At 36.3% G+C, this 27,892-nt stretch overlaps 2 protein-coding genes and 1 pseudogene across 6 annotated transcripts in view; all 3 read left to right on the top strand.

Annotated features, from left to right (window-relative positions):
- Window positions 1–12,371, top strand: part of CCDC112 (coiled-coil domain containing 112) — a 29,806-nt gene extending 17,435 nt beyond the window's left edge. For 2 of the 3 annotated variants that reach the window (XM_031011725.3, XM_031011728.3), the window contains exons 4-10: window positions 2,540–2,629; window positions 3,523–3,598; window positions 3,986–4,376; window positions 7,961–8,374; window positions 9,777–9,872; window positions 10,574–10,692; window positions 11,643–12,371. In XM_031011725.3, coding sequence (XP_030867585.2) covers window positions 2,540–2,629; window positions 3,523–3,598; window positions 3,986–4,376; window positions 7,961–8,374; window positions 9,777–9,872; window positions 10,574–10,692; window positions 11,643–11,685 — 1,229 coding nt within the window. In that variant the 3' untranslated portion in view covers window positions 11,686–12,371. The remainder of the gene's footprint in view (window positions 1–2,539; window positions 2,630–3,522; window positions 3,599–3,985; window positions 4,377–7,960; window positions 8,375–9,776; window positions 9,873–10,573; window positions 10,693–11,642) is intronic. The other variant, XM_031011726.3, reaches the window with a different exon arrangement.
- Window positions 12,372–14,100: 1,729 nt separating this feature from the next.
- Window positions 14,101–15,515, top strand: LOC101147335 (small ribosomal subunit protein uS5-like; annotated as a pseudogene).
- A 1,161-nt stretch (window positions 15,516–16,676) lies between these two features.
- The window catches only part of PGGT1B (protein geranylgeranyltransferase type I subunit beta), a 51,989-nt gene continuing 40,773 nt past the window's right edge, over window positions 16,677–27,892 (top strand). For all 3 annotated transcript variants that reach the window (XM_019026140.3, XM_019026139.3, XM_004042370.5), the window contains exons 1-2: window positions 16,677–16,851; window positions 26,290–26,408. In XM_019026140.3, the coding sequence (XP_018881685.2) occupies window positions 16,712–16,851; window positions 26,290–26,408 (259 nt within the window). In that variant the 5' untranslated portion in view covers window positions 16,677–16,711. The remainder of the gene's footprint in view (window positions 16,852–26,289; window positions 26,409–27,892) is intronic.

The raw sequence follows: 27,892 nt of genomic DNA, 5'->3' as shown, positions 1-27,892 counted from the left end.
AGTGATTTCTGGGCTGTCTGATGTTAGCTCATTACCCTGGCATTGTTGACTGAGCCCTGGACTCAGTAAGCATCAACAGATTCAAAGCTATAATTAGCAGTTGTGTGAAGTGATCAAGTCACATAATTGCATAAACCTGAGTTTCCTTGTCTACATTCTAAAACTTGTCATTTCTACCTCAGGAGAGCCGTACTGTGCATCTGATGAGATAATATATAAAAATGTACCTTATAGATAGATTGTATACGACTATATTCTTTTGTTTGTTATGAATATTAATCATTGTCAATAGTGTACTGAATGTTACCCTTAAAGAATTTGAGAATATTTGTTTCATTGTAGCGTTAGATTCTGTATGTTGTAAAATCTTTATAATAAAAAAGCTGCTTAGCATTTCTTAAAGGAAAAATAATGGTTATCAAATAACTAAGCTTTATAAAATATTAAGACTTACTATGTAGAGATGAGACTGCTCATGATACTCCCTTATCATCAATTAAAATAAATTCTTAGTGATTTTTTTCTTTCAAAATACAAGGTTGCACTATTTTTTAAAAGAAAAGATTACACTGTTTTAAAAAGTTATCCTTTGTCAAGCAGTGGCAGGAATCATTTTCCTTCTTTGATACATTGAAAAACCGAGACACCCCTGATTCAATATTTCTTTATTTCCCTCAGTTCTTTTGTAGACAACTGGGAGGCTGATTTTTCTATGTCTCAGTAATGCCAATAAGTAAAATTTTGTGCAAATTTTAGGTCACTTGATTTTCCCTTTATTATGGCAACTTTATTTGTACCAATCTATTTCCCTTTGTTCTATAGTTTTGCTCTTATTTTTATAAGTTTTCAAAACTTATTTTTATAAGTTTTCAAAACTTATTTTTATAAGTTTTCAAAACTTATTTTTATAAGTTTTCAAAACTTATTTTTATAACTTTTCAAAACTTATTTTTATAACTTTTCAAAACTTATTTTTATAACTTTTCAAAACTTATTTTTATAACTTTTCAAAACTTATTTTTATAACTTTTCAAAACTTATTTTTATAACTTTTCAAAACTTATTTTTATAACTTTTCAAAACTTATTTTTATAACTTTTCAAAACTTATTTTTATAAGTTTTGCTCTTATAAAGTGTAGTGTTACTACACTTTATGTTTTTCCTGTCTAGGAGAGTAAAGAATGCTTGCCTTAGTATAGAGAAGTTTTGCCTTCATATATTACAGCTAAGCAGTAGAAATACCTATTCCTTACCTCCAATATCATACCTCAATTTTAGTCTGCATTTATGTCATATTGTACTTAAATGATTTGTCTATATATCCAAATGAATAAATAAAATAAAAAGATTATCAGCCCTGTAGTGATATTTTGGTAGCTGATCAAACTAAGGCTAAAATGAAACAACAAAAAACACTTTCCTAATTACTTTACTAGAGAGGTTTCTTGACCTAAAGTTCAACAGTAAGACCCTACAAAGTAAATTACAAAAAGTTTCTGCCTTTATGGAATTCTTGAATTTTAATGAAAAACACAGAGCAAGCCAAAGTTGTCATATACGTATTAAGAGGTTTATTTTGGATATTCACACTGACTGCAAACCTATAGGTAAACTTTTTCTTAAAAAATAATTACTTTTAAGGACTTTTGTACAGAGCCTTTGGTGCTTCGTGCTTATTTGTGGAAAAGTTGCAAAAACAAAAAAGAGGAGGGTGCATAAAATACCCCAAGATGATAAAATAATAATATTACTATTATAAGAATGCGAATATTTTGACATTAGCCTAGTAATTTAAGTAAATATTAAAGTAAGATGATTCCTTCAGAAAAAAATATGAAAGAAGAATCCTTTATGCTGATAAAGACGATTTGAAAGAATCGTTGAGACTCTCATTTACTTTTCAGGCTTTATTGTGGGCCTAATATTTTACTCCTGGCTGGTCCTTTGATTGAGCTTGGCAACCTGTGGCATAGTATACCACTGAATGATACCTGAGGCACCTCCTCAGGGCCGTGCCAGTGATAACAATGAGTATCACCTGCCCCTTTCCTAGAGGATTTGGTTGGATGAAATTAATTCTCAATGGGAAGTTTCTCAGTATTCACAGAATTAACTAAATAGTTTTAATATTCCCACAATAGAGTTAAGACCAAATTCTATTTCTGTAAATTATAACAAATTAAAAAGAAATGAAACACTATTAAAGAACAAAAACTATGCTGAAACTGCTAATATTTACATCTAAAACAATGTCCAATAACTCAATCTACACAGAAGGGGAAAAAAAGGCATTTCCTTAGCACGGGTTATAGTAAGACTTAACCCATTATGCTTTTAAATATTGGAAGATATCGAAGGATGCTTTATTTAGAGCAAAGGTACTTAAAGTATTAATGTTTTGACATAAATAACTATCTTTTGTTCTTTATTTAATTGCTCTTGGCTTTTACTAACAGTGATCAGTCTTACATGTAGAATCCTGAATTGTAACCACATTTGTCACAGAATTATTTTAAAGTGCATACTTGTTTCTTATAGGAGCAAAAATCCAGCAACAATTGGCCAAAATACATAATAATGTAAAGAAACTTCAGCATCAATTAAAAGATGTGAAGCCTACACCTGATTGTAAGTAAATTTAGATATTATAATCTTTCTTATGTGTTAGTATTTTCTATTTGGCATTAATGGAGCTAAATTCTACTTTATTGGTTAGGACTTAAGTTTATTAATGGAGCTAAACTCTACTTTATTGGTTAGGAGTTAATAAGTTTATTAATGGAGCTAAACTCTATTGGTTAGGATTTAGTAAGTTTACACTGGAGAATTATAATCGGGCATTTCTGTGTGTATCCGTTAAAGTATTATCAAATCCTTAGAAATTATAAGGTAGGCAGAACACATACTAGTGACATTTACAGGATTGGGAATCTATGTTATAGAAAGGTTTAAAAACAGCTAATTAAGGGGAAAAAAGATTGATTTCCTTAATCCTGTCCCAGCGTTTCCCCTTCATTTGCTTTTTGAAATAATTATCTTTGAGAGGCATTTCTAATACATAAGGAAAGGTTAAACTGATTTAGGACAAATGCTAGCTTTTGGAAAAAAATCCTACAAATTATATCCCTACCTCCTTGCTTACTGTAATATTCATTCCTGAGAATCAAAGCAACAAATTAAAGGTCTCAGTGTGTATGGACTTAGGAATCAGACAGGTGTTGGGTCAAACCTTTGATCTTTCACTTGTTAGCTATGTAATTTTAGGCAAGTTACTTGATATCTCTGAGCTTTCATTTCCTCAGCTCTAAAATGGAGATAATTATGATATGAGTATATAGGGAAAATGTCTGTAATCAGAAAAAATAGCAATCATAAAAATTCACTTTTGAGCACAACTTTCTTATGCCTTAGGCTAAGAAATATTTTAAAATTAGGAGAACATTCCACTTTTTCTTCCTAATATTTAACTTCTAGCCATATGGGAAAATGGCACAAAATAATTTTCCATGTTTCTTTTACAGTTGTTGAGAAGCTCAGAGAAATGATGGAAGAAATTGAAAATGCAATTAACACTTTTAAAGAAGAGCAGAGGTTGATGTATGTTTTAAACTCATTTTAATATAAAATTATTGACCTTTATTTTTTAATAACTGGCCCCAGTACGTTTTTGTATATAATGCATTCTGTTATTATGTATTTGAGTCTTATACAAAAGCAATATAATATCTTTCTTGTTTTCAGTTTTAGGTGGCTTTTCATATTTAAAGTGAAATTTTATTCATATTTAGTTACTATAAAATCCCAAATAAGAATTTGAAAGATTGTTTTTATCTCTGAGGAGACTCTTTTAAGGCTTAAATTTATAAATGTTAATACTGTTAAATGGAGAAGATGATATAAAGAGTCAGGTATCTTAAATTTGATGGAAAATGAAGGGTTAATATGGATTGTCTTCTTATTCAAACTTTATTTTTAAAATTTTAGATATGAAGAGCTAATTAAAGAAGAGAAGACAACTAATAATGAGTTGAGTGCCATATCAAGAAAAATTGACACATGGGCTTTGGGTAATTCAGAAACAGAGAAAGCTTTCAGAGCAATCTCAAGCAAAGTTCCTGTAGACAAAGTAACACCAAGTACTCTTCCAGAAGAGGTACTAGATTTTGAAAAATTCCTTCAGCAAACAGGAGGGCGACAAGGTGCCTGGGATGATTATGATCACCAGAACTTTGTAAAGGTGAGAAACAAACATAAAGGGAAGCCACCATTTATGGAAGAAGTTCTAGAACACCTTCCTGGAAAAACACAAGATGAAGTTCAACAGCATGAAAAATGGTATCAAAAGTTTCTGGCTCTAGAAGAAAGAAAAAAAGAGGTAATAATTATAATAGCTATTATTCATTCTGTGTTTCTATGTTCTAGGCACTGTACTAAACACTTAACATGTCTCATTAACTTTACAGCAATCCCATGAAGTGTGTTTATAGTTCCCCGCCCCCGACAATCTAATAGAAGATGAAACTGAGGCATTGAAAGTTAAGTAATTTTGGCCAGGCACAGTGGCTTACACCTGTAATCCCAGCACTTTGGGAGGTTAAGGCGGATGGCTCACTTGAGCTCAGGAGTTTGAGACCAGCCTGGACAACATGGCAAAACCTTGTCTCTACAAAAAATACAGAAAAATTAGCTGGGCATGGTGCCACGCACCTGTGGCCCCAGCTACTTGGGAAGCTGAGGTGGGAGGATTGCTTGAGCCTAGAAGGTTGAGGCTACAGTGATCTGTGATTGCACCACTGCACTCTAGCCTGAGCGAGACCTAGTCTCAAGAGAAAATAAAAATAAAAAAAGGAAGTTGTGATTTTACCCAATTAATAGAACAACATTTGGAATTCCTCATAACCAAACGTGTCTCCGTCACAAATAACATAATGGGACAAAAAGCCTCTGATTATGGGTCCAGTCCTCTGTATCCACTTCTCAGAAATGTGAGCAATCCAGATCCACTGAGACTTTTGAAAAAAGTCATCTTACCAGCAAAGGCCACATTGTTTTGAATAGAGAAACCAAGAGGCAGTAGAAAAAATGCTTTGACTAGTAAACATTTCTTTGAGATTTTTAAACTTCAACCATATTGCTTATTTTAAAGACTCAAAATGTTAGCTACCCCAGAAAAAAAAATAACGCCTGATTGTGGCAGATACCTAAAAAGGTCCATTTTTACAAAAATATTACTCTGGCTTTGCATTAGATCAGGATTTCTTAACCTTGATACTATTGACATTTGGAGCTAGATAATTCTTTGTTGTGGGGGCCTGTTCTGTGCATTATAGGATGGCGTCCCTGGTTTCCAGCGAGTAGATGCTTTTAATGTCTCCTTAATTGTGATTATCAAAAATTCCTCTAGCCAGATGTCCACTGGAGGGGAAAAATAGCCCCTAGTTGAGAACCACAGTCAGAGTCTTTTTTTTTTTTTGTAGAGTTCAGCGATGACAAAGTTTGACTTACCTGGTTTAACAAAAAGGTTGTGTTTATTCCATAGATGGTATACCCAAGGAGTATTAAAGAAATAATTGAGTCCATGTTTAGTCTAAAGTTTCAGAGGGAATAGCTGCATTTTTGTTGTTCTTGTCATTCCCCTCCCTCCCCCCAGCAATAAATTGACTGTAGGGAAATTGACTTCTCGGGTTTTAAGAAAAATGTTTGAAACATAAGTCATTTGGGCTTTTTTCCCCAGAATACTGAAAACATGGGATTCTCAAAGTGGTCCCTAGACCAGCCAAATCAGCATCACCTGGGACCTTATTAGAACTTCGCGGGCTCCAACTCCAGACCTAATTAGCACTGTGAGGGTAGGGCCCAACAATCTGTGCTTTACCAAGTCCTCTAGTTTATTCTGCTAATGAAAACCACCTCTTTAGGAAAAAGAAACAGACACACTGCTTCTTGTGATAAAAGTAAACCATTCAGATTCTAGCTTATTTTCCTTGTTCCCATCTGCTCTATTTCCTGATATTTGATGACTGATATATCATCAGTTTGATAGGATATGAGCAGGACGTAGGGGTGAGATAGAAGGGTTTGTGAAAGTGGAGGTGCCATTTACTGAAGTAGGGCATGTTGGAGGAGGAAAGGGAAGTTTGGAGGAAAATATCAGGAGTTCAGTTTTAAATCTACAGAGTTTTAAGATGTTGAGTAGTAAATTTACCATTTTTATCTCCCACTTCCTTTAATATGTCCTGTGTTTTTAATAAGTGAAGATATTATTCGGACATTTTCAGACATGCTCTGAACTTTCTGGCCTGAATGCCTTTGCTTATCTTGTTCTCACTTTCTGGAACCTCCATTCTTTCTTTCCCCCTCCAATCCCAGCTTATGAAAATTGGCCTAGATCAGATGTTGCCTCCTCCTTGCCCACCCAAACATAAGTAGCTTCCCTCAGGATTTCACTGACACTTAACACCTTTTATATGATGTGTTGTGGTATGCCCATGTTGAATTTCACCTAGAACAGTGCTGCTCAGACTTGGTCCATGGACTAAATATGGGTTTGCAAACTGTTACTGGTTTACAGTGGGATAAAATAGTTGCACCAGAATTAACTATGCAGTGAGCACTGTTTAGTTCAATTGACTTTTTTTTTCCATAGAAAATTTTCACGTTGAAAGAAGCAGTGCATTGATTTGCCTTTTAACACAAATTCCCGATATTTTTGCAGACTGGTGTTTTGAGTAGCACTGTACTAGATGGCATTTGGTATAGTTTTAATATTGTTTCATTGTTCCTATCACATTGCCTTGTATATAGTATATATACATACCATAAAGATTTATTGAGTGGAATGAATGATACACCATAAAGAAAGATGAGGAAATAGTTTCTTGACTTGGAGGGAAGGTAATTCAGTGAATATGCCCTAAATGGCATGGAGAAGCCTGCTAGAATTTGAAATAATTTTTACATACCCATATGTAAAGACAGCTCTGTAGCTATTGAGCTGTTTTATTTATTTATTTATACATACTTCGGAAGCACTATGTGCCAGACGCTAACTCATTTAATCTTCATAACAACACTGTGCAAGAAATACTACCTACCACTTTATAGATGAGCAAAATGAGGACAGAGAAGTTTAGTGGCTCATCCAATGCCACACCTAGTAAATGGCACAGCCAGGATTTGGTCCCACATAGTCTGGCTTCAGTGCTCATGTTCTTAACCACCCTACTCTTAATTCTTCTTCTGATATTTGACCAGATAAAGATCACTCAGAAAGTATTCTAAGCCTAAAAGAGAATTTGGAAGCAGAAATGAGATGATCAGAGGAAAGGGATGTTGCCCATGAAAATAAAAGAAGCAGGTAGGCCTGGCACGGTGGCTTACACCTGTAATCTCAGCACTTTGGGAGGCCAAGGTGGGTGGATCACCTGAGGTCAGGAGTTCAAGACCAGCCTGGCCAACATGATGAAACCCTGTCTATACTAAAAATACAAAAAAATTAGCCGGACATGGTGGCTGGCGCCTATAATCCCAGCTTTTTGGGAGGCTGAGGCGGGAGAATCACTTGAACCTGGGGGGCAGAGGTTGCAGTGAGCTGAGATTGTGCCACTGCACTCCAGCCTGGGCAACAAAAGTGAAACTCCGTCTCAAAAAAAAAAAAAAAAAGAAGCAGGTAAAGAGGAGAAGGATCATTCATGAGTTGTAGTCCTTTTGAACTTGATTAAGAGAGAAAGAGGAAGGCCAAAAGGATGACCCATTATTCAGAGTTTTAAGAGACAGCAATTTTTAAAAAACAGAAATAGAAAAAAATTGCATTGGTTAAAACAAAGCTGAAAAACCTAAGCATCCAGCATCCTGCAATCAATATTCTTTCTAGAAAGATGGAATTGATGTGTTTTAAAATACTTTTGGCTATTAAAAAACTTTTTTCTCTTGCTTTCTTTTTTTAAAAAAATCGTTTAGTCAATTCAGAGTTGGAAAACTAAAAAGCAGCAAAAAAGGGAGGAAATTTTCAAGTTAAAGGAAAAGGCAGACAACACACCTATGCTTTTTCATAATAAACAAGAGGATAATCAAAAGCAAAAAGAGGAACAAAGAAAGAAACAGAAATTGGCAGTTGAAGCTTGGAAGAAACAGAAAAGTATAGAAATGTCAATGAAATGTGCTTCCCAGTTAAAAGAAGAAGAAGAGAAAGAGAAAAAACATCAGAAAGAACGCCAGCGCCAGTTTAAGCTAAAATTACTACTAGAAAGTTATACCCAGCAGAAGAAAGAACAGGAAGAATTTTTGAGGCTTGAAAAGGAGATAAGGGAAAAGAAAGAAAAGGCGGAAAAAAGGAAAAATGCTGCTGATGAAATTTCCAGATTTCAAGAAAGAGTGAGTAAATCTATTTCCTAAATAATTTTTAAATGCTACACATGGAGGTATTACTTCCAAATTCAGTTCAGCAAAAATTGAGTACTTGTATATTGGACCTGTGTATAGCATTAGTATACCAAAATGAGTAAGCCGTGCTCCCTAACTTCTAGTAGGTTATAGTCTAGTGGGAAAGATATGTGGAAGTAGGAGATTCCAGTGTAATGTGTTAAAGAGTATGGTGATTGAGATGTGGACAGAGTACTTAGGAGGAAGTACAGGGAGGGACACTACCACAGCTATGAGTGGCAGAGAGAAGGTAATACTTAGGTTGAGTCTTGAAGAAGGGAAGGAAAAATGAGGTCCTTCCTAGCAGAGGCAACAGCATGAATAGCAGCTTGAAAGAGTGTAACAGTATGGTTTGTGATGGAGACTATTAACATTTCAATATTCTTAGGGCATTAAGCAGGAGAGGGGAACCAACAGATGATGAGACTAGAAAGGTAGCCATAGGCAAGACTGAATGATTTGTCTTCTCTGCCAAACTGGCTGGCCTTACCATATTGATGACTTGCTTATTTGTGCATTTCCCCACCATAATGTAGGCTCCGTGAGGGCATTACTGGTGTGTTTGCATTAGTGGTGTGTTTTTTTGAGCATCCTTGTACCCTAGAGTTAAGTGCACTGTAGAAACTTGTCTTCCTAAAGGAATCGAGATTATTGCTGGGTGGTCAAATTAAAGGTGATTTTAAACAAACATATATAAGAAAAATGCTAATAAAGACATACTGGCAGAATTCATTCCAAAAAGTATTAAGACAAGGAAGGGGACTTTAAAATGAAAAAGGGTGCAAATGAGATATAATTTATGAATTGTTATGTGCAGCAATGTTTGTAAAGCAAAAACTAAGGGAGGTACAAAGAAAAATAACAGACAAAAACACAGACAAAGCACATTAATACTGAAAATTTTAGTTCATTTCTTTTAGTTCATATATAAAAATCTTCCTAAGTAACAAAAGTTCCCATTCCTCCTCATACACCCCAAAAATAAGCAGGACACATAATAAAAGAAAAAAATAAAACCCACAAAACAGAAAATATAAAATAATAAGAGAGATCTGAAATCAGACATACCTGCATTGATGAATGAATATGGGCTTAACTCACCTATTAAAAGGGAGTTTTAGGTTGAACCTTAAAGGAAAATAAGAGATTCCTAAAATAAAATAATACAGAAGGGATGTGCATGTGTTAACATTTATATTCAGAGAAAATAAAGCTCTTAGGCTTTGTTGGAAAGAATTAATATTGAAGGAATATTGATAGGTAAGGTAATTTGATTTTACTTGTGAACAACTAAATTTTGAACAAATTCTAGTTCAAATGCTTTCTTAATGCTATGGGTTTTTTTTTTTTTAAGGATTTACATAAACTTGAATTGAAAATTCTAGATAGACAGGCAAAGGAAGATGAAAAGGCACAAAAACAAAGAAGACTGGCAAAATTAAAAGAAAAGGTACTCTGCACCGAGATTATTTTCATTGTTATTATCCAAATTCCTTGATTTGTAAGGATACTGACATCAAATCTATTTCCTTTATATCTCACCTTATTTCTATAACATCTACTTTAAATTTCATACTTACTTACATATTAGCAAGCATAACTTGGTACAATTTAAGCAACCATTATTTGAATTCTGTCATTTTACCTTATGAGCACCATTTTCTTTCACTCTGAATTATTGTTCCCCCTACTTGTCATGTAAAAATTTGTTTCTATATGAACCTTTATTTTAGATCAATGGCAGCTATGAGCATTGCTTAATCTCTCTTGCAGTACTCAGAGCTAAAGATGTTGGTGACCCTCATGGATAAAACAGAAGACTTATTGGTAGTTACTTACCCTAATTTGTTGTCTGGCTATATCACTAGCATACTTAGCTGCATTACATTTCTCTCATAATAGAAATAGAAAAATAGGAATAGAATAAAATAATAGAACTAAAAGAAATAAACTAACAGTTTATGAATAGATTGATGTAGTCTAAATTTTCTTTTAGCTATATGAGCCCAATGAGAAGTTTACTGAGGTTATTAATGGTTTTATTAGCCAATATCAACTATGTCTTTTAAAACTGCACTAAGGCTTTTACTTATTTACTAGTACAAACTGAGTTTGTATAATTAACTGGTACTATTTTACTTCTGATTACAGGTTGAAAACAATGTTAGTAGAGATCCCTCTAGGCTTTACAAACCCACCAAAGGTTGGGAAGAACGAACCAAAAAGATAGGACCAACAGGCTCTGGGCCACTTCTACATATCCCACATAGGTAAGAAAGAGTTAGAATTGGTGTTCATTTAGTAATTTAATTGCTGCATGTTTATATTTTATGCACTTACTATATGTAAATTATATTTTTCATATATATGAAAATATGTGTGTATAATATATAAATGTTTTTTACCTAAATCTTTTTTTATATAAATATATAACATTTATATAATATATAAGAATATATAATATATATAAATATACATATTTTTTCATATATATGAAAAAATATATATATATATTTGCCTTTCAGGTCACTTTTATTTAAAAATAAACAGTAGATAAAAGTAAAAGTAGGTCAGGTGCAGTGGCTTACGCCTGTAATCCCAGCACTTTGGGAGGCCGAGGAGGACAGATCACGAAGTCAGGAGTTTGAGACCAGCCTGGCCAACATAGTGAAACCCCATCTCCACTAAAAATACAAAAAAAATTAGCCAGGCATGGTGGTGTGCACCTGTAGTCCCAGCTACTTGGGAGGCTGAGGCAGGTAGAATCACTTGAACTTGAGAGGCAGAGATTATGGTGAGCCGAGATCGTGCCACCTGGGTAACAGTGAGACTCCGTCTCAAAAAAATAAATAAATAAATAAAGTAAAAGTAGTACCTGATGCCCTATTAGATATTACATTCATGTTAGTAGATGCCATTTTCTGCCTTTTTCACATTAATATTTATTTTTATAAGGAGAGTAGTATTGAAAAAGAATGAATGAAAGATTGATAGATTAATAAGTAGATTAACTGATTGGTTTGTCTGTCAATCAGTTTGAGAGCTAGAGCCAGAAATAAAACCTTAATGAGGGTTGCAAACCTACATGCCCATATGAACCAGCCAAACAACATGCAGGGTAGGTTATATATATATTTTAAAGTTAGCATTTAATCAGATAGGGTTTTTTTCTTTTTAATTTCCTACGTATTTACAATTGCTTTTCTCTTTTTCTCCTTAGGGCTATTCCAACCTGGAGACAAGGAATACAGAGAAGAGTATGAGATAATGAAATTGCTACTCAGTTGATAAGAATGTTAACATACTAAGTTATACCAGGGAGAGAGTGACTAACCATATTCTTTAAATATCAATAGCTTAGTCAGATTGATTATTGTGCTATATTGTGAATTGAGAGGTATTAAGTTTCATGAGGCTTTGTCATTAGTATTCCTGCTTCTACCAAGAAGGTATTTAATATATGTGTTGGCCTATTATTGATGTAAAAGTTACTTAAGTAAGTTAATGTTAGAAACATTATTCAATTTAAATACTGAAAACATTTCAAAGAGATTTTGTTTTTGTCATAGCATAGCAAAATAAATTGGAACAATCATACAATGACATTTTTTAAACCAAAATTTTGTAACTTTTATAACTTGGAGTTAAGTTAGCTTGAGTAACAAAAAGGTAAAGTGGTTTTTGTTTAGAGTTACGAAATGTTAGTACTTTTTCTATGTTTAACAAATTGGCAGTTTGTCAGTTATGACATTTTTGTGTAATAAATATTTTGTATTTGTTTGAAGCATGCTTTGTTTTATATAGAGAATATTTATTTAAAAAATATGTCTCTCATATACCCTATTAATTGTATTATTGATATAATCTTTTTGGTTTCCTTCAGCAATTCCAAATTTTCCTTCAGCCTTTCTGGATTTCACAGATTTATAAAATCTTTGTGTCTTTCACATCTTCCTGGCTAATGCAGTTTTCTTTTCTGCTTCTGTTTGCCTCAAAATAGGAAAATTCTTTGTTCTGAAACATCATCTGAAATAAGCCAGCTTTAAAATACTGTGATTTCTCTTGATGGCACTTAAAATGTTTTAGGTGGGGCATGGTGGCTCGTGCTTGTAATCCCAGCACTTTCAGAGGTCAAGGTAGGAGAATTGAGGCCTGGAGTGTGACACTAGCCTGGGCAACACAGGGAGACCCTGTCTCTACAGAAAAAAAAAAAAAAGTTTAATTAACTGGGTATGGTGGCACACACCTGTAGTCCCAGCTACTTGGGAGGATAAGGTGGGAGGATCACTTGAACCCAGGAGTTCCAGGATGCAGTGAGCTACGATGGCACCACTGTACTCCATCCTGGGTGAGAGAGAGACCCTGTCTCTAAAATGAATGAATGAAGGAATGAATGAATAAGATCTTTTAAAGCTGTTAGATTAACATATTTGGGCAAAAGAGTTAGTTCTTAAATTTCTAAACTTTTATACATGAAAACACAATGTAATTGAATACGGTTCAACTTTTCATATTATAAAATATTACTTTCTAATGTTATTTAATTTGTTCTCATAGGAAAGATACTATATACATAAAAACACAGGAAATTTATCTCTTATAAATCTTTTTTTATCTTAATCTTTCATTGTTTATCTTTCATTGTTAATGGGATGCATTTAGGTTAAATGACTCAGAAATGTACTATGAGTAGCGGTCAAAATCTTTTCTTATTTTACAGTTAATATTCAAAATAGATGGCTTCCAAATTTTAGAAACTGAATTCTGATTTGTACAGTTATTGGTGCAGAATGAGAAAATTGACATAAAAGATCCTTAAACAGGAGTGCTGGTTTTGTTATTTATTTTCCAAAACTTTTTTGTAATGATTTGAAGTAGTTCGGAGATAAAATATAGAGGCTGGGTGCAGTGGCTTAGGCTTGTAATCCCAGCACTTTGGGAGGCCAAGGTGGGCGTATCACTTGAGGTCAGGAATTCAAGACCAGCCTGGCCAACATGGTAAAACCCCATCTCTACTAAAAATACAAAAATTAGCCTGGTGTGGTAGTTCACGCCTATACTCCCAGCTACTTGGGAGGCTGAGGCAGGAGAATCGCTTGAACCCGGGAGGCGGAGGTTGCAGTGAGCTGAGATTGTGCCACTGTACTCCAGCCTGGGCAACAGAGTGAGACTCCATCTCAAAAAATAAATACATAAATAAAACATAGAGCAAGATGAGGAAATTAAAAGCAGAACTGAGAAGCTACAAGATACAGAAAATGTTTCTTACATACTGCTTTTTTACGTGTTGCTTTTTGTTGCACCGAAATGCAGCTTTCAAATTCCTGTATCCAAGGTAAGCATTCTGGATGATGTGATTCTTATGGCTTTGTTTTTTTATTTTTTTTTAAATAAAGAAAAGTATGGAAGTTCCTCTGAAGAAATCAGTTTTTCTAGCTGAATCTGAAATAAATGATGAATTTATTATATAGATCCTTTATATAAAAGATGTAAGATAAACACAAATATCTTCAGTTACAGACTTCATAGAAGTTACAGGTTCATAAACAAGATGTCAAATAAATATTTCTTATACTAGTTTAAAAAGTACATTAGCTTTTTCTCTGAGAAAACACCAAATCGCGGATGATGCCGGTGCACCGGGGGACCTGGGAGGCCCGGAGGCCCGGGGGGCTCTGGGATGGGGAACTGGGTGGGGTCTCAGCCGGCCCTGGGATGGGGAACTCGCGTCGCGGCCATGGACGGGGCCGGGGCCAGCTGCAGAGCTCGTGGAGGCAAGACCAAGGACAAGGAGTAGATGGCTGTCACCAAGCTGGGCTGCCTGGTCAAGGACATGAAGATTAAGTCCCTGGAGTAGATCTATCTCTTCTCTCTGCCCATCAAGGAGTCTGTGATCATTGACTTTTTCCTGGGGCCTCTCTCGAGGAGGTTTTGAAGACATGCCAGTGCAGAAGCAGACCCGCACCGGCCAGAACACCAGGTTCAAGGCGTTTGTTGCCATCAGGGACAATGGCCACACTGATCTGGGTGTTAAGTGCTCCAAGGAGGTGGCCACTGCCATCTGCGGGGCCATCATCCTGGCCAAGCTCTCCGTTGTGCCCATGCGCAGAGTCTACTGGGGGAACAAGATCGGCAAGCCCCACACCATCCCTTGCAAGGTGACAGGCTGCCACTGCTCTGTGCTGGCGCGGGTCATCCCTGCGCCCAGGAGCACTGGCATCGTTTCGGCCCCCATGGCCAAGAAGCTGCTGCTGATGGCTGGTATCAATGACTGCTACACCTCAGCCAGGGGCTGCACTGCCATCCTGGGCAACTTCGTCATGGTCATTTTTTATGCCATCTCTAAGGTCTACAGCAGGCTGAACCCTGACCTCTGGAAGGAGACTGTATTCACCAAGTCTCCCTATCAGGAATTCACTGACCACCTCCTCAAGACCCACACCAGAGTCTCCGTGCAGAGGACCCAGGCTCCAGCGGTGGCTACAACATAGGGTTGTTCAAGAAAAATAAAATGAAGTAAGCCTGGAAACAAAAAAACTACATTAATAAGAAATATAGAAAAAACACTGAAGAAGAAATGTTATAAAGTACCCATAATTCCAGGGTAACTTTTTCAAAAAACATACCTACATATTTTTAAATTGTTACAGTCATATAGTACATATTAATTACTATGCTATAATTGCATTACACATATTTTCGTACATTTCTACCTAATTCAAACATTATCATGTAATGGCTAAATAATACTCAATTATATAGCTGTGCTATCATTCCCATTCGGTTATGCATATGCCAAAAATCTTGTATGGATAAAACCACTCATGGAAAGCCTTTTACCGACCTAGGAGGCATTCTATATTATCTCTGAATGAGTCCCACATTGCAAATTTTTCCTCTAGATTTGGATCAGATTGCTAGTCCTTGAGCTGAGAATCAGATGAAACATTTGGCTTCCCTAACTTAAGGGCCATGTTTATTAGAATTAATTTTCTGAGAATGTATAGAGTGTCCATAGCTGATTCCAGTAAGTTAAATGTGTATAAGACTCCACTTTAAAAATCTTCAGGCATTTGGGGGTATGTGTGCTAAGTGAGAGATCTTAATTTTAATAACAGTGGAAACTCCAGACTGGGCACACCTGAAGGGCAAGGACTGTGAGCTCCGTATTTGTAGGGAAGTACCGAGGACAGCCTAGAATCCGTCTCTGGCTGTTAAATGCGGTATTTTGTAAAGACATGCAGGAATACCTGTGAATAAGTAGTTAATAGGACCAAAAATTATTCAGAGCACTTTGGATTGTTGAATAAGTGTAAGATTACCCCAGCCCATAGAGTATAAGAATTACATTTTCTAAGAAAGCTAACAAAATTAAACCCAAAATTTTATTAGCTAAGTTGATCACAGGGAACCTAGTTTAGTTATATTATTGGGTGGATCCCCCCACCCGCTACTCAGGAATGCCTCATGAAAGTTTAAAGGGCATAGTATAACGGCTAAACAACTTAAATCCCTATTTTTGGAAAAAAGAACTAGAAGCATGTTTAAATTTTTTAGAATGCAGGTAATTGAAGAAGATATTGAGCTTATTTTGCTGTTGCAGATTGATGCACCATTGATTCTTGATAACACGTCGACTCAAGGAAAGTAAAATCTGTAAGATTTGTAAAAGAATGACGCAAGCAGTCATATATAGGTATGAATATGCATGTTGTATATGTTTGGGGGCATTATACACAGATTTTTAAGTGATTCCTGGTATCCAGAAAGGATTAAGATTAGGAAAGTCTCTGAACTTTTGTAGTGTCAATAAACATTTATCTCCACTGGTTTGTTTTTCTGTTTCCCTAACCGTTCGGCTTAAAACTGGCCCTCCAAAAATGAATCTGTTAGCAAGTTTATACTGATCCATCCTCGTTTTCAGATATACCATCCTCAGGTTCTACAGAGCCAGAATTGTCTCAAAGCGAACTTGATGCTTTTGACCTTGCGCTTCACAAGATAAAAATTCTGACGGAGGGATTTGTGGACTGGATTTTCACAAGGCCTGCGAGGTGTTTACAGGCCTCGAGGGCTTTGAGTAGAAAAGGTAGGGTCATGCGCTAGCTAGGGAGATAAAAGGAGAGAGGAAGTGCTGCACAGGACCCAGATGATAGCGGTTTCAAATACTGGCTTAGTCTGCGGCGGGCGCAGGTCCCCTCACCCGGCACCTCTGGGTCAGTACAGGAGGGTTCTTTCTCTCCGCGGGCACTGATTCCGGGTCGCGGCGGACGTCGCTTCCGGAGCAGCATGGCGGCCACTGAGGACGAGAGGCTAGCAGGGAGCTGTGAAGGAGAGCGGCTGGATTTCTTACGGGATCGGCACGTGCGATTTTTCCAGCGCTGCCTCCAGGTTTTGCCGGAGCGCTATTCTTCACTCGAGACAAGCAGGTAACTCGTGGCACAGTCAGCCAGGCTGGCACAAGGCCCGGGCTCCAGCGGAAAGGCGCGGCGGGGTCGGACCGCAAACTGGGCGCCGGAAGGGGGCTGCGCGGCCGCCCACTTGGCACTGACTGGTTTCAAGTGGGCTTGAGGTTACCCCCACTCTCCCGCCGTACGGTGGGAAGGTCTGGAAGGCTGTAGGTCGAGGGCTGTAGCATCTCCAGTTTCCGGCTTTTTCAGTTCCCTTTTCTTCTGGCAACTCTGAGCTGCTTTTTTACCCGCTCCCATAGCCTGTCACTTTGCCTCATTACTTCCGAGTGTAAAAAAGGAAAAGGACAAAGTTTGTCGTCGTATTTTTAGATGAATACTTCTGTGCATCCTTGTCCTCTCTAAAGTCATTAACTCTTAATAGAGTGTCTGTATGGTGTTTGATGTGTAGGAGCGGCAGAGAACCTCTAAGGTCTTAGAAACTTTGTGCGAACTATAAATCTAATGGTAGGCGAAAGAGGTGCGGTGTTGCGTGAAGCAGCCTGTTAAAAGTATTGCAATAGCTGAAGAGTGTGGTGCGGCAGAGGCTAAGCGACTTCATTTACAGTAAAAGCTGGGGATGAGAAGAAAGAAAGGAGAAGGCGATCTTTGCTCCGCATTGTTGTGTTTTGAAGTGAGGCTCAAAAGCTGCTTGAGACTGGATGGGAGGAAAGAGCAGCTTGTTTTTGCTGTGTTCTCTCCCCACGTTTTCCAAATTCTGAGTTGCTGGTGTATTTTGAACACTGCATGACCGGATCAGTTTGGGGAACTTTGCATATTACTTCTGCACACTTGGTCAAGAACTACATTATGGTAGGTGCCAGAGTACAGCTGAACAAGACAAGCATTTGTATAGAGTTCTGTGCTATATGTTAGTGTAGTGTTCATAGGAGTATATAGACAGGCATGTACATAATCCAGATATCTTTAGAGAGGCCTTCCTTAAACACCCTTCCTAAAGGGACCACTTCCAATGATCACCTTACATTACGTATGTATTGGTTTATTTGTTTAATATCTTTCTATTACACTGGATTATAAACTTCACAAAGGTAACATTTTCGTCTATCTTGTTTACCTCTATACTTAGGACTGGGCCGCCCTGTCCAATCTGGTAGCCACTAGCCACATTTGGCTATTTCGATTTGAATTAATTAAATCAAATTAAAAATTAAGTTATTCTTCTGGTAGTAGCCACCACATTTCAAGTATCCAGTTGCCATATTGGCCAGTGGCAATTGTTTCTATTTCAACATTTGCAACAGCTTAGTCCTTTTGGTCAACATTGCACTAGGACCTTAAATAGTACCTGGTATCTAAGAAGCACTAAGAAATATTTGTTGAATAATGTGAGCTGAGCCCTGAAGGATGAACAGATTCTTACAAAAGAAAGAGTGAAACGTTTATATTCCTTCCTCCTCTCATAGGTGTTGATCGATTAGCGGAGCCTATACCTTCACTGAAAGATTCAGATTTCCAAACCAAAAGGTTATGATTGTAGTGATATGAGATGTTTTAAAATGTTGATAAATCGTTTATATCTTAATAGGGATTAATTTTATGTGAATTCAAAGCGTTTGGGTAAAAAGTCTTCCATCCTGTTTTTGTTATTGATACATAATGTGCATATTTATCGTATACATACACTGCTTAGATACATGCAGTATATAAGTCCTGTGAGCTGATTAAATTGTGATTGTTAAACCGTTGAACTTTGCTTGCAGCTATCACTATAAGTCTGTGATTGCATTTTCAAAATGCCAATGTGTTTGGCCTGTTTTATAAAATTCCCGCTTGGACAAATCCATATAGAATAATGCACATTGGCATTAAACTGTGTAATTTTGTTCACAGCATAAGTAAAACAGCACAAATTTTCTGACTTATTTAACTTTAGTATGAGCATAGGATCGACACCAGGTGTTATATAACACCTTGGTGCATTGGTTAAGCAATATTGTATCCTTTTTTGTCTAATGTTTGTCACATGAATAGAATTTTTACATCATTTTGGTTTTCTTATAGCCTAGTTAACCGCATTTAAGATAACTGCGTATGTCAGTTTCTGTAGTGATTTTAAGTTTTTCTCTTTCCTAACTCACAGACTTTATTTTCTTTAGCACTAAGTTCTTTTGTGGTGCATGTGATTCATAACTGACTTTAAAATGCTTGTGAAGAAACTCCAGCCTTTTCAGCAAAGGTGATTGGTCACAAAGTTTCTGCTGATTTTTAAGACAAAACAGTACATTGGGCAAGCCACAACTCTTACCTGGTATTGCAGTTAAATTCCACAGTCATTCATAGAGTGCCTCCCCATGTGTCTAGGTACAGGTATACAGTGTTAAACTAATGATTCAGGTGTTCCTCTGTTCGTTTCTTTCTACCAATAGGTATGAAAAAGCTTTGAGAAGGCTAATATTAGACTGGATATGTAGACACTTATTTTCTGATTCACCATTTTGGCAAAATTACTCTTATTTTCCTGTTTCTTTTAGCCTGACCAATAGGAATAATTTTTACTTTTCTAGTGACAATGACTTTATGAAAATAAAAAGTGTATTGTCTGCGGTTTCATCAGAGATTTTTCTTTTATATTGACTTCTTAAAATGATAGTTACTAGTTTATAATCCAAGTGAATATTAAATCTTGGGTTGGGAGCTTTGTCAATTACCAGGTTTCTTTTATAAGTAGTTTAGGGAGTTTAGTGTGGTTATGAGTTATTGTTGCCATTTGTATTGGGGTAATAGGAATTAGAGTAGTCCTTTTTGTTAAGGAACAAAGTAGTGACAATTTTCTGTTATTTTTACAGCCACCTCTTCTAGAAGAAGGGTTTAGGCAGTTAGCTTTTATTTCACAAAGCATTTACAATCTAGCTAGTCTTTGTATTCTCATGTCCCTCTATTTTCCCCTGTGTATCCTGTGTTGTAACCTCTCTGCTGCCTCCCATTCTGCAACTACTTTGTTCTTTCGTTTCCTCCCTTATCTTTTTTTTTTTTTTTGAGACAATCTCACTCTGTCACCAGGCTGGAGTGCGGTGGCACCATCTCTCCTCACTGCAGCCTCCGCCTCCTGGGTTCAAGCGATTCTCCTGCCTCAGCCTCCCAAGTAGCTGGGACTACAGGTGTGTGCCACCACGCTCAGCTAATTTTTTGTATTTTTAGTAGAGATGGGGTTTCACCATGTTGGCCAGGATGGTCTTGGTGTCTTGGCCTTGTGATCCGCCAGCCTCGGCCTCCCAAAGTGCTGGGATTACAGGCGTGAGCCACCGTGCCCAGCCACCTTATCTTAAATATATCACAGTCTAGCAGTACATCTTTCAAAGTGTAGTGGTGGGAGACTCTAAGTAATGGCTTGTATGTGCTTATAAAAATGCACATACCTGGGCCCCTTCCCAGACCTTCATTGGATTCTGTGTGGGCCTTGAGAGTCTGCATTATAACAAGCATCTCAGGTGGTTCTAAAGCAGGCTAAAGTTAGAGACTGTTTGCCTTATAGGAGAAACAAACGCGCAGTTATTACAGCAGTGATTCCCAACTCTAATGTGTATGTGAATCACTTGGGGATCTTGTTAAAATGCAGATTCTGATTGCATAAGCCTGGGTCATTGTATTTTTAGATGAATACTCCTGTGCTTCCCTGTCCTCTGTAAAGTTATTAATTCTTAATAGAGTGTCTGTACGGTGTTTTATGTGTAGGAACAGCAGAGAACGTTTAAGGTCTTAGAGATTTACTTTACGGGAACTGTAAATCTAATGGTAGGCGAAAGAGGTGCGGTGTTGCATGAAGCAGCCTGTTAAAGTATATTGCAATAGCTGAGGAGTGTGATGCTGAGTGTGAGCCGGAGGATGCTGCATTTCTGACAAGTGCCCAGATGATTTTGATATGGCTAATCCGCTGACTAGACAAAATGATTGTGATATTCTGAGGGCATTCTGGAAGTGCCTAAGTAGCTCAGCCTGAAGAGAGACAGGGACTAGAGAACGCTTCTTGGAAGAAGTAATCCCAAAGCTAAATCTTAAAGAATGTGTTCCAGTGTTTTGTTGTTGTTGTTGTTGCTGCAAATGGACAATAAGAAGAATAAAGCTGGAGAAGTGAGTGTTGAGCAGAAAACTTCAATTAGTTCTCTAGTAGTGGTTCAAAATGTAAAGGGATATGGTAGGAATGTAATCTGAAGAGGTAGGCATGCATCAGATCATGGAAAGCTTTGTGTGCTTGTCTAGAAACATGAGTTGGATATCATGTAAGTGACAGGAATAATCATTTATATAGTCATATATCACATGGTACAGGAGCAGAACCAGGGAGACCAATGAGGACACTCACGTGGTAGTCCAGGAGAGAGATGCTGAGGCAGTGAAGTAGGGCTAGAAAAGAGGGGATGAAGAAAAAGGAGGAGTCCCAGGATTCTTGAATTGGAACTGCTATCTGGTCTGGAGAATAAAAGGCAAAAGGAGCCAGTTGAGAAAGGAAGAAGATGATTTATGTAATAGCACTTAACATGTAACCTCCTTAAGGTTAGGAAGCTTTATTCATTTTTGTGGTGACATCTAGTCTGCAGTAGGTGTTCAGTAGATATTTCTTATTGAAAAAGTATGATAGTAGAAAAACTATTTTACAAGTTAAATAATTCCACAGATATGTGACTGTACTTAAAATTATTTACCAGTTGAATCAGCCATTGAAAAATAATTATAAATGAAGAATAATGCTTAAAATTCCAGAATTCATGCAGTCTTTCAGTCATTTGTTTCGAAGTATTATGGCAGCATCTATGTGCTAGTATTTTAACTTCATGATTAAGTCTAATGTATCGTCTAAGGCTCTCTCTTCACTGACATGGTTATCAATTTTATTTGTGTTCTTATTTCTTAATGTAGATGCTTATTTATAATTTTAGATGCAATATGATGTAGTCATAGGCCCATCTGGTATCTAGGCAGGAATGTAGTCCATTGTTTAAGACACTTGTTTAAGACACTTGGTAAAGGGTGGGGTTGCACCAGAAAGGGTCAGGACAAGGGATCCAAAGTTTGGGAATCTAGTCAACTCTCATAAATTTGTGTTTTCAGTATATTTCTTATATCAGTATGACTAAGTTCTTTTTTCCACTGTCCAGACTATAGACTGTTTTTCATTCTTTTTTTTTTTTTTTGAGATGGAGTTTTGCTATTGTTGCCCAGGCTGGAGTGCAATGGCACGATCTCGGCTCACTGCAACCTCAGCTCACTGTAACCTCCACCTACTGGGTTCAAGTGAGTCTCCTGCCTCAGCCTCCCTAGTAGCTGGGATTACAGGTGCTCACCACCACGCCTACCTGACTTTTTGTATTTTTAGTAGAGATGGAGTTTCACCATGTTGGCCAGGCTGGTCTCGAGTTCCTGACCTCAGTTGATCCACCCGCTTTGACCTCCCAAAGTGCTGGGATTGCAGGAGTGAGCCACTGCGCCCATCCTTCTTGTTGTTCTTATTTAATCTTTGGGGTATGCGTGTTCTTAAGCCTGGAATATTTGACGTCTTTTGGAGACACTTAGGTTAACCCTCTTGTCTGTGAATTGATTCTTTGGTAAAGCAACTTGATTGGGGGTTGGGGGATGTTACTTTTTCATCCTTGTAAGATAAACTTCTTATACATATTGTTCGGAGTGAGAGAAGAGGGGTGAACAGAAAGATATTGTTTGCTTATTTACACTTCTCAGGCTGCAGATTCAGATTGAGTTCTAGGGAAAAGAAGAAACAGAATAAACAGATATTCTCTGAAAGAAGTAAAAAAGTAAAAATAACTTCATTGGCTTGATTTTAGGTGCGTGTGTTCACACAATTACCCCTCTATACACCTGTGCTGAGTCAGGTTGCCCAGCAGTTTATTCCCAAGTAGAAGTCATCTAGGAACCATAAAACCCTACATTATACTATTTCTCTCGGAGGCCCACAGCCCAAAATTCCTTTGTGTTTTTTGTGGCTTGTTTTAATTCTCTCTCTTTCAGTTTTAGGACTACTTGAGAATTCTGATGTGATTGGAAGAGGATTGGTTTCCCAGACTGTTTTAAAGGAGGCCAGATATTTGCCCCAAAGTGACTTATTGGTTCTGTCTGCCAAGCATTTCTGATGGGACCTCTTTTTATAAACATAAGCCATTCACATAACTCTGTTACTCTCATAAACCTTATGGTCTCATCCTAAGTCTTCACCTATGAGTTGAAAATGCTGGACTTTCAGGAGCCCTTAATAATTAAGTATGCAAGATTTTAAAATACCATCACATGGCTGATTTCTTGTATTTGGCACTTACATGTAAAGTGCATTCATATCCAGGAGCAAGTAACATGACAAACAGATCATTTAGATAACGTATACAGGTAAGAGTATGACCTTAAAGCAGGTTTTCTCAACCTCAGCACTATTGACATTTTAGGCCAGATAGTTCTTGGTTGTATGGACCTGTCCTGTGCATTGTAGACATTTAGCAGCAGCCGTGGCTTTTACCCACTTGATGCCAGTAACTCCCTCCTCCACTGTGACAACCAAGAATGTTTGATTATGATATATTATGTTAGGGTCAGTGTTCCCAGTAGAGAACCACTGTTCTCGAACAGTGCTTCTGAAACCTGCCTGCACATTAAAATTACCTGGGAAGTTAAATACAAAAACAAACCCAAAGGGCCCAGACCGCACCTTACACCCATAGATTTGATTGTGAAGTAGGACCTTGATCTCTATGTTATGTTGGTGGTGTTTTGGTTGTTTGTTTTTAAGCAGATTCTTATGAGCAGTTTTTAAGCAGATTCTAATGAGAAGCACCCCTGTGGAGAATACCACTTTGGGACTTAGACTTCTTGAGTAGTTTTGATTGTCTAGTGCTGAAATTTCAAGTAAATTACTTGAATTTTTTGGGCTTTATATTCTTCAGTTAGAAAATCAAAGAGATGGACTAGATCATTTCTGAATTTCTTAATTTTGAAAAAAATGCCAACTTGTTTTTATAGGCTTTTGCATAAATTCTCTTACTACTCTTACTGACAGGAAGGTCTTTGTTTTATCCATTGTCTGACCTCAAGTCCTTCATGTTTTCCTCCACTTTTGTCTCTGTCTTCTTTTTGCCCTTTTCCTTAATAACGCTTTAATAAACTATATTAGTAGATGCTTAATTGTACCTGACTATAAATATAATCATTTACTTTATGTATTATATCAAAACCAAAAAACCCTGTTAGAGCTCTCCGGGAGGGTTAGATGTAGTATTGCAGGTCCTTTATTAGTTCAGTAAATATTTGAGTGCATACAAACAAAGTGGACCTTATCTCATGAGACATAATTACCACCAAGGGCAGTGATTTTCACACTTTGTTGCTATTATGTAGAGGTTTTTCCCATGTCTAAAGGTTTACTGTGTTTGGAGAAGCACATTCCTCTGGGGAAAATGGTTACAACCAAGAGTCTATAGAAAAGGCCTGTAGTGTTATAGACTGTGATTAGATCCTAAAGTTGTTGTTACTCTTGTCCCTCCAAATCATGGCAAAGAACAAGGATAATGGCTTCCATTTATTGCGTGCTTATTGTGAGTAGGTAAGCACAATAACTGTATAAGGTATAGTAATGATTAAAATAATTATTGGAAGCTGATTAGAAAAGTTTAGATATCCTGCCCAGAGTCATGTGGTCAGTCTAGTGAAATTGGCCACCTTGTAATTTGACTGCAGAGTCTGAGCTTTGAAGTACTGTGCAACACTGCTTCCCACATAAAGGAGTTCCACTGCCCTTAATATAATCCTGATCTTACCTAGATAAATTACCTCTCTAATTCAAATAGATCTCAGTGTGTTGTTAGGATTAAATTGAGATAATATATGAGAAATGTCCCAGCTCAGTGTCTAATACATGGTAATAGTCTCTCAATAAGATGTTTCCCAAATATTTATTTCTGAAGTGCACCCAAATCTCTGTGGTTTTAGTTTTTGCCCTTAAGCTTTGGTTGGAATTAAATTACTTTCTGATATCTCCTCCTGTTATCTAATGGATGCTGCTAGTCTTTTTCCACCAGGGATCAGAGCAATAATTTGCCCTAAAAAAAAAAAAAGAAAAGAAATCACTATATTCTCATCTCTCCTAAAGTTGGTACAGATTGAGCATCCCTAATCCAAAAATCTGAGAGACTCCAAAATCAGAAACGGTTTGAGCACTGACATGATGCCACAAGTGAAAAATTCCACACATAAGTGCTTAACACTAACTTTGTTTCATGCACAAAATTGTTAAACTATTATATAAAATAAGCTTTGTGTGTAAGATGTATATGAAATTTAAATGAATTTCATATTTAGATTTGGGTCCTGTCCCAGTGGGGTATCATCTCATGTATATGCAAATATTCTAAAATCAAAAAAAAATCTGAAATCTGAAACAGTTCTGGTCCCAAGCATTTCAGATAAGGGATACTCAACGTGTAGTACTATTCTAGATAATACTATTCTAGATGCACAGGAGAGAAGTAAATTTATTACATACAGTGGATACCTCAGGGCATTAAGGCTTAATTATTTCTTAGAATCTTCATTGAAAAGGTTACAGAATACATAGGTAGCTCTGCTGTAAAATTTTAGACCAGATAATTTGAAGTGTTAATTTATTACTATTAGTCATATGAATTGTTAGATTATGGAAATGATGTAACAGTACTCAATCAAGCTATACTAGAGACTCCTTCTCAACATGAAAGGAATTATGTATAACAAATTCTTTGTGTTCAAAGCCATCGGTAAGATACTGATTTTTATATGAAAGCACAGGTTTAGGTTTCTGATTTATAGTGTACAGTCTTAGAGGGGGAAGGTTTTGCTCTATAGTTTTTCATTCTGCCAAAGAATGCTCCTCTCTGGGAAAATAGAGTGTAAGTACATTTGTAGTTTTTTAAAAGTTTTGTATTTCTCAAAGCTTATTATAAATCTTTTCCCAAGGAATCATGTTATTTGTGAACACCTTTGAATTAAGATATTATTCTCATATTCCTCCAGAATTAAATACAAGCTATAATTAATCCTGACAAACTAGTGAAAATTGACATTTTCACATATTTCTAAGTCCTGTACTATTTGTACTGATTAGTTGTAGAGAATCCTTTTTTAAATCTACTTTAGCCTTCAGTTTGGTGATATTCTGGCTTCAGTGGGTCTTGTTTGTGTCAATGGGGTAGGATTGGTTTCTTAACCCCCAAATGTCCCCTTTTGAAAAATTGAAACAAAAGGCTTGACTGATAGTATTAAGTTACAAGAATATGTATATATATATTTTTTGCTTTTGCAAGGTGGAAGTATTGTTTAAATTATTGGAAAATTAGAATGATTTTATTATTTTTCTAGACCAGGAAGACTTCAGACTTAAGTGGTATGATAGTTAAGATGGAATTTTACATTTTTTTCTTTTAGGTTGACAATTGCATTTTTTGCACTCTCCGGGCTGGATATGTTGGATTCCTTAGATGTGGTGAACAAAGATGATATAATAGAGTGGATTTACTCCCTGCAGGTCCTTCCCACAGAAGACAGTGAGTGAGTTTTTAGCATTTTATTTTTAGTGTGACTGGTTGTACCTGACATAACATGTGTTGGACTAGAAAATCTTAGTACTTACTTGTATACTGTTAACATATTTTATTTATCTGTGATTTTGTTGTAATGCAGCATTGCCATTCTGTTGAAATACAGTACTTAACAAATCTGATCATAATCTCAAGAAAACAATTTAGAGTTATCTGGAATTTAATAGAGATTCACAATTGTGGCACCATACTATGTTGTATACTTCCACTTTGATGACTACTTGTTGATTATTTATAGTCAGTATTTATGTTTGATTAGTTCTATAGCATTAACTCTGTTTTTCATTCCCAACAATTCTTGTCTTTTCAGTGAAAAACTCTTTGCCATCAAAAAGTTTTCTTTCAGTTTCCTGATTATTTTCCCTCCAATGTTTCATTAGCATTTTTAATGGTTTCTTAAAGCTCTTATGTATGCTTCAGTCATTTTTACACTTAACACTTAAAAACTTTTGATTAATTAAATGAATTCTCAGAGTTCATAAATTACATAATCAACTGCAAATATACAAGTTTTTATAAACTCTGTTATTCACTCTATTAAGTATAAAATGTCTAAGATAGATATAACTTATACATGTTATAAATTCTAACCTTAAAAACATCAAACAAACAAACTCCTAGAAAATCATGCTTGTTTTTTTTTTGTGGTTCATCGGTTATCATATGTAAATCTCATCCAGTGAACTCTGGAGAAATAATAAGCTAAAACTTTACTTAGAAAGAAAGATTTTCTCTGTTTGACAGACGATCTTGAACATAGTTTGTGGCTATTTTATTCTTGAAGTTCATAGTGTTTGTTTTTATATAACTTTTTAAATCTATGCCTATTTACAAAGTCTTATTAAAAAATGATTTAAGTATTTTGAACTAGCTCTATCAGAATTAAATATATAAATATCTAATCACTTTTCTGCTAGCCCCAATGAAAGCATGTATAAGTTTGGTCAATAGTTACAGATCTAACATGTTGATGAGTAGGATTTATTGAATTTCTGCTAAGAGTACTACTCTTCTAAACCTGTAGAGAAGAGCTGTGATAAGTTGCAAGTTATGGTCCTCATTTTCCAGGAGCATGTGGCTGAGGCCACGTCTTAGTCCTAGTCACTTGCAAAATACATGTCAATTGTTGTTTTCCCTTTTTGCCAGGATGTTTTTTAATAGTTTAAGTGAAAGTCTGGGATTTTTTAAACAGTTAATTATTAGCCTGAGGTATGGTAGAATTATTACAGATTGTGCTTGGTATTTTTTTTTAATTATAAGTACATGCCCGGTTTTTAAAGAAATGTATCTTACATGGTACAGATAGGAAATCATATACACACTGTGGCACATATGAAAGCTATTCCCTAAGTTCTTGCTGAAATATATTTTTATATTATTTTTTAATTAAAAATTTACTGAAACTCATACTCCTGAAATAAAATAGCTAT

The sequence above is a fragment of the Gorilla gorilla genome, chromosome 4 (assembly GCF_029281585.2).
Source record: "Gorilla gorilla gorilla isolate KB3781 chromosome 4, NHGRI_mGorGor1-v2.1_pri, whole genome shotgun sequence".
NCBI lineage: Eukaryota > Metazoa > Chordata > Mammalia > Primates > Hominidae > Gorilla > Gorilla gorilla.
The sequence above is the reverse complement of the archived record's forward strand: the minus strand, read 5'-3'. Positions and strand labels throughout refer to the sequence as shown.